Source organism: Triticum aestivum, chromosome 2D (assembly GCF_018294505.1).
Source record: "Triticum aestivum cultivar Chinese Spring chromosome 2D, IWGSC CS RefSeq v2.1, whole genome shotgun sequence".
NCBI classification, from domain to species: domain Eukaryota; kingdom Viridiplantae; phylum Streptophyta; class Magnoliopsida; order Poales; family Poaceae; genus Triticum; species Triticum aestivum.
Window position 1 is genome coordinate 407,107,208 of NC_057799.1, and position 7,593 is coordinate 407,114,800.

Genomic DNA, 7,593 nt, shown 5'->3' on the forward strand with positions numbered 1-7,593 from the left:
CTGATATATGTATGCACTGGGAGAATGATGTACCGCCCTTAGTGGCTGCTCGTGTGTTGGGCGATTTGCCCACGGTAATCTATAAAGCTCTGCTTTGCTTTCAAGAAAAAACTAAACGGGACTTACAAGCGCAACAGTTCAATAGAAAAATCAGAAAAATGAACCATCGAGGTAGCCAAAACTATCTAAACGGAACTTCTGGGCTCCGTTCATTTGCCATGTACTCCCTCCGTTCCTAAATACTTGTCTTTCTAAGCATTTCAACAAGTGACTACATACGGAGTAAACTAAGTGAATCTACACTCTAAAATATGTCTACATACATCCGTATGTGGTAGTCATTTGAAATGTCTAGAAAGACAAATATTTAGGAACGGAGGGAGTACATCCCTAGGCCCAGAAGTCATTCTCATTCTCTTGTGATCCACCTGTGGATGCAAACTCTTTTGCCGGTATGTTCGGGCGACGGGACGAGGACTCGGCCATCCATCTCCCGACGTGGTTTGCCTCAAAAAGAAAATTTCCTGGGATGATTCTATGTGCCGCTCCTTGCAGCAAATAGCCGCCACGACGTAGCGAGCTCACGCGGCCAACACATCAGTTATAAACCCTAAAAAGACGCACCGGTAGTCTAGCGGTTGGTTTACTGTACAGTTAAGACAACGCAAACTGAAAAAGTGATAAATTTTTTGAAAATACGAACATTTTACAAGTTCGTGGACATTTTTCTAAGATGCAAATAAATTCTTTAACTTTGAAGATTTTTCAAAAACGTGACTTTTTTGAACCTTTCTCCAACATTGTGAACAAAAAATTGACAATTCAAAATAATTTTTGAAAAAGGGAATAAATTTGAAATTCTGAACACAAATTTGTTTTAAATTCCAAACTTTTTTGAGAAAGAAGAACAAAACTTCGAAATTTTGAACATTTTTTAAAGAAATGAGAACATTGTTTAAAAACATGATCAAATTTTGGAATCATGAACATCTTTTGAAAGTTCAAACAAATTTTGAATATTAAAAAAATGAATTTTTAAAAAGGAAAAGAAAAATGAGAAAAAATGGCAAAGAACAACGTACAAAACCCCAGTTCAGGAATCTTCGAGAAGGTTCCCAAAACAAATAGAAACTCGTAAAGAAAAGTCCTACATTATACTGCTAAAATGGGCCGGCCCACTACGTAGCTCGCTCGCTCATTCCTGTGTGGTTGGTCGACTACTTGCATCCAGTGTCAAATAGGGTTTTTCCATTTCCCGTGCCCCGTGCACGCACAAGCCACCCCGACACATCAACCATCAATTTATCCCTAAACTAAACTAGCTAACTGCTCGTGCATTGCAACGAGGCAAACATATTTTAGTGATCCATTATCAGTTACGAGTGCCTTAAGAGTGACATCGCAAGTGCTTTTTGTCTAAGGCCCGTCCCACATCGACATTGTCGGGTAGGATCGTGTGGTCGAACGTGAATATAATGGAAAGGGAACAAAGCATTTTAGAAGGAGCCCACACAAATTAAATTAAGGTGATTATCATTTGAGGTATTTAATCGCACTACGCATTTACTGAAAACCGGAAAAGAGTGAACTTTACTTCATAATGAATGTTGTTTTTTTGTTTTAGTGGAATGAGTAGGACAAGGAAATAAAAGTGTTGCTTTGGTTAGATTATTTCAAGTTACTCTATATACATTAGTTTACACTAGCAAACTTGCGTGTGCATTGCAACTGGAGAAAAAATCCACCCGTCATACACACACTCAATGACATTAGCAAACCCATTGAAATCTTTCATGATGTCACACAACAAACAACATGAGAAGTGGTGTTTACTCAAGGTGTTTTCCCAAAAAACATGATAAGAGATATTGCGCAAAAACATAAAGATAGGATGGTTGAGTGTACTTAAGGTGTTTCCAGAAATCTTTATGGACACGATATCAAACAATATGAAAATCAACGTTAAGCCACTTGTTTACATATAGCTCATATCAACAGTTTCAGTGTACATCATCGTATATGATTGGTTATTATGCACTGTGCGAAATAGAGAGGATGATTATGTATGTACAATAATCTTTAGCATATGGTAGCTGGTAGGAATCAACATCCCCTATGTTGCCAATAATTTGTGAGAGCATCAAACTATCATATATATACTCAATTTAAATTGGGTGGAAAACATATATAATAGGCCTTTCCAAAATACCCCATATAAAGAAGGTACTAATTAAGGTTGCACACTAAACATAATTTTGGAATTGATTAACATGCAAGATCATAACATAGTTGTAATGCACATATTTTTCTGAAGGATTTCCATATATAACATGTTAGATTTGGAGTTAGAATTGGAAAGATATGAATATTTTGAAAGCATTTGAATCTGTCCGAAAAACGAATGGTTAAACAGAGAGCTATTGGGCTGAAATTGCAACATTGTGCACCCCATCTGCTAACAATTCTGAGAGAAAAAGACAGAGAGTTGTTGGGCCAAAATTATAACATTGCGCAGCCCATCTGCTGAGAATTCAGAGAGAAAAGGGAGGAAAAGAAAATAGGGAGAAACTGGGATCGAACCCAGGTCTCTTGAACGAATCGTTTTTTCATTTATCGGCAGCGTTGAATGTAATTTATGGTAACTTTGGAGGCAATTTACGATGGACGGCTATAAACATTTGTCTCTTTATTATTATTAAAAAATTGATATAGATTTTGTGTCCCATAGGTTGATATTATCAAAAACAGTTTTGCGAAAGCACATAGATATGCTCTAAGTATTGCATATCTAAAACTTATGCCATTGATTGTACGTTAAGATTCGTGCCCGCATTTTTTTGTCTTTTTTCTTTGTCTTTCTAGTTTAAATGAGTCATGCAATAATCAGGACACATCTAGATGTGCACTAGACAGAAAACAAGTCGGATGAAGGCATGAAGAGGGAGAGAAAACGAGGGAAAAGATGAGTCGAACCTACCGAGTCGTTGAGATTTCCTGTATAGAAAACCAAACTACCCCTAAAACGAAGATCCACCACAAAACTCCTACCAATCTACCACCCAACCGGGGAAGAGGACAATGCTCGTGACTCAGCTACACACCAACAGTCCAGCACAAGCTCTGCTCTGCCACTCCCAGTGCATGCACTACTAATACGGGAATAGCACAGAACTACACGTACGACGCCGGGCGTCCTTGAAGTTGCCCGCCCGCCGCGCACCGAACAGGTCGACAATGGCAAAGAACGCCACGGCCACCGCCGACGCCGGCGACGAGGTCGTCCACGACTTCTCTCCGCTCCTCCTGGTCCACAGGAGCGGCAGGCTCGAGCGGCCCCTCGTCATGCCGCCCGTCCCGCCCGGCCACGACGCCGCCACGGGCGTCGTGTCCAAGGACGTGTCGCTCTCGCCCTTCTCCTTCGTGCGTCTCTACCTCCCGCCCGAAACGGGCGCCGGCGCCGGCAAGAAGCTCCCCGTCCTCGTGTACTTCCACGGCGGGGGGTTCGTGATCGGGTCGGCCGCGTCGGCCGCTTACCACCGCTGCCTCAACGACCTCACCGCGGCCTGCGCCGCCGTCGCCGTCTCCGTCGACTACCGCCTCGCCCCGGAGCACCCGCTCCCCGCCGCGTACGAGGACTCCCTGGCGGCCCTCAAGTGGGTGCTCTCCGCCGCCGATCCGTGGCTCGCCGAGAGAGCCGACCTGTCCCGCATTTTCCTCGCGGGAGACAGCGCCGGCGGCAACATCTGCCACCACCTCGCCATGCACCACGACTTGAGGGGCGCCGCGGGAAGGCTCAAGGGCATCGTCCTGATCCACCCGTGGTTCTGGGGCAAGGAGCCCATCGGCGAAGAGCCCCGGCCGGGGCGCGCGGAGGGCGTGGAGCAGAAGGGCCTGTGGGAGTTCGTGTGCCCCGACGCAGCGGACGGCGCGGACGACGCCCGGATGAACCCGACCGCGGAGGGCGCGCCGGGGCTGGAGAACCTGGCGTGCGAGAAGCTCATGGTGTGCGTCGCCGAGGGGGACTTCCTGCGTTGGCGCGGCAGGGCGTACGCCGATGCGGCGGCCCGGGCGAGGGGCCCCGAGCCGGCGGTGGAGCTGTTCGAGTCGGAGGGGGTCGGCCACGTGTTCTACCTGTACGAGCCTGCAACGGAGAAGGCCAGGGAGCTGCTGGAGAGGATCGTGGCGTTCGTCAGAGCGGAGTGAGCACAGGCACGCGCCGTGGGGCAACGGGCAATGCTGAACGGAAACGATGAAAGAAGGTGAAGTATATCAAAATAAACGACGACTAGACGTTTCAAGTGTGTATTTTCTGTTGGTCGTTTGAGGGATGAAAAGAGGATGAAGATTTGAAACGGACGCATGTTTCTAAGCTAGAGCTCAAATGTGCTCGGGTGAACAGTAAAATCTGTTTTTTCATAATTGAAATTTTAAAAAGAAACATAATTTTTTTGTCGCCGATATTGACAAATGTTTTCAACGCTTGAAAATTTTCATCGTGAATTGACATTCGTGAAAGTCATGGAAAAAAATCAATACTCCAAAATGCTGAAAATAGTTGTCAAAGTTCCCTAAAGTGGAATTCAGAATTTTTTGAATTTATTTTCTGTTTTTTAGATTTTACTATTCATCACAAGCTCAAATAAACTCGCGAGGAGAAGATGACTTTCGGATGAAGATAAGTTTTAAAACATTGCATTCCTGAGGAGGGAAGTGTTCAATGATGCATTACCGCCACTTGGTGAGGTCACAAGAAAGCGTGCATCCAGATAAGATCAAACTATAGTGTTTGGAGTGAGTCAGCGAGGGATCCAAATATATTTGCATGCATGCACTAAGAGACCGAATATAGAGTGTCATCAATCCTAAAAAAAATGTCATCAGGATTTACATTTACAAATTGCATAAAAAACATCTAATCATGTATCTAATTTATGACATGTCTTCACTATTGAATTTATCTGAGGAGGGCAACTAAATTAGATCATGTACGAACATATTGTGATACAAAAAATATGTTAAAAGCTAAGCTAGTACAACTTAAAACGAATGAACTTACGGCTTTGCTAAATCTCAATCGCCTGAGATTTAGTTATGTCTCAACCGTGCCCTTTATGCGCAAAAGAAAAACCGTGCCCTTAATTGTTGGATCATGTAGCTTTATGATTTGCACGCACTGCACATGTGCTTTCGTTACTTTGGGGGAGGCAGTGGCCCTTTTAGGGGTTGTGATGGCTTGTAGGCGTGTGGGCTGGACTGGAGGGATGAAGAGGCATTTTTTCGTCTCGTCTGTTGGGCTTTCAGGAGATCAACTAATAAAGGGTACCTCTTGTGGGGAGTCCCATAAGTTGGGCGCTCCCTCAGGATTTCATTTATTATTTTTCTATAAGTGTTTTTGGGTTTTATATAGTTTTTTTTGGGGAGGGGGAGGGGGGTGGCTTTTCGTTTTTTCCTGGATTTTCGAGAAAAAAATTCCAAAAATAAGTTGCGCAAAAAAACGTGATTTGTATCCTCTTACACGAGAGCCACAGTTGAGCCTCTCATAAGGGGAAAAGGCTTTTTTTCTTTCACGAGAGGCACAAATTTGCCTGTTATGGAGGCATAGTTTGCTTCCGTAAGAGTCACAGGTGTGCCTCTGAGGAAAGGGAGAAAAACGTGTTTTTTTGTTTCCACGAGAGGTACAGATTTGCTTCCACGTGCCTCGTGTTTTCTTTTCTTTCTTGTTTTGTTCCTCGAGAGGCATGAATTTTTTTGTCGTAGAGGCACACATTTGCTTCCGCGAGCGGCATGCCTCTCAGAAAGGAAAAACACACGAATTTGCTTCTCGTGGAGGCACAGATTTGCTTCCACGATGAGCACAACTATGCCTCTCAGAAAAGGAAAAAGTAGGAAAAAAATTGGTTTCCGACTACGGATTTTTTCGTGAAAAGAATTATTAACAAGGGATCTAGTTTCGAAGATCTTGATGCGAGGAGTTCAACGGTGAAAACGTTCGGGATTTGGACGCACGGTTTAAGAGATAAAACGTTTAAAAAAACAATCTATGAAAGAAAGGCGAAAGTGCAACTAATCACCGGATGGTTTCGGTAATTCATAACAACATATATCTCATTAAACTAATGTCCATTCAAGATAAATATTTCAGGATGTTTAATGGTGATATTCTTTTAATTACACGGACATTTGTTGACATTGTATACACATTTTTAAATAATGACTCATAAGTATAATTCTTTTTAAACACACGACCATTTTTTATTGTTATGAACATTTGTTGAATGTTATCAATACTTCTTTTAAGCTTCCGCTCATAATTTTTTTATAATGGGTTACCATTTTTCAAATTCATGTTTTTAATTAAGTTTAATTTATTAAATACATGTATATAGAATATTTTTGAAAATATCAACAAAAGAAAAGAAAAACCGAGGAGAAAAACGAACCTATACAAGAACCTACTTGGGCGGCCCATTAGTAGGGTCGGGAGGGCACTCTTGCGGCGAGACCAGGTTCAGTGTCGCAATAAGCTAGGTATAGCACTCTCCAAATAGGCTTTCGCCCCGCTTTTATAAATAAAGCAACCACCAAGCTCATACATCAAGTACGGAATCATTGGAATAAACAAGTCTGTTGGGGCAACAGCACAAGCACGCCCAAAGAAAGCACAAAAGAAAGGGAGAAAAAAACACCAAATGGCCACAACATCAGTGACTCCTCATCGAAGAGAGGTGCCGAGCGGTGACATGAAGCACATCCAACATCCGCCCTAGACAGCCGCGGTCCCACTGCCTAGCGAGCGCAATGCTGCACAAACACAAGAAATTTAAAGGAGTCAGAATCCTGTCTAATGAAGACCCGCTCGATTACCATCTTATTACGCGCCGTCCAAATCATCCAAACTAACGCCGCAAAAATCAGTCAGAAAAGCCCCCCACCCCACCCCCGCGTGTGGACAGAGATTAGTATTGTGGCTTCTCTTTGGATTTTAAATTTGTAGTTTTTAGATGGAGTGCCTAACCTTGTTGAACATAGTTATGTTTGGACAATTCGAAGATTCACTATGTATTTTTCTTTTCAGTGTCTATTTCACACTCACATGTATATTTATTTCCTTTCCTTTTCCTTTTCTTGAATCTTTTTTTCTCTTATCCTTTTATTGCATACGTTGTCCTCTTGCATGTGACCTTACAGGCCGAAAGATGTATGCCCTCTTTTTTTGGCAGCTGCATGTCCACCCCTTGCCGGCAACTGCAACTGCACACATCACAACTCAATTGCAATTGTAAGGGGTTTGCGACTAGCGGGGAGCGAAAGTGTGTGCTTTGTTGTTGTGTGCTTTGGTGGGAAAGCATCAGTGGCGTTTTCATTTTCATTTTCTTTTCCTTTCTTTGTCTTTTTTCTCCACCGCACAAAAAGAACATCGTAATGACGAGGATCCCGGGAACGCTTCTTATCGCAATTTTTTGCAACAACAAAAAAACTCGCACGACAATTACATATCCACCCCCAACTCGCAACTATACATGCCTTAACTTGACAGCCACTGCACATGCCATGCAATTTCATGCGATACAACGCGCATGCAACTAGGGGCGG

General features: G+C 43.2%; 1 protein-coding gene across 1 annotated transcript; it reads left to right on the plus strand.

Moving 5' to 3' along the window:
• Nucleotides 1-3,145: 3,145 nt before the first annotated feature.
• LOC123053449 (probable carboxylesterase 2) lies at nucleotides 3,146-4,453 on the plus strand. The gene has a single exon (XM_044476931.1). It carries the CDS (start codon nucleotides 3,235-3,237, stop codon nucleotides 4,201-4,203), a length of 969 nt encoding a protein of 322 aa, XP_044332866.1. The 5' UTR covers nucleotides 3,146-3,234; the 3' UTR covers nucleotides 4,204-4,453.
• The last annotated feature ends 3,140 nt before the right edge of the window (nucleotides 4,454-7,593 follow it).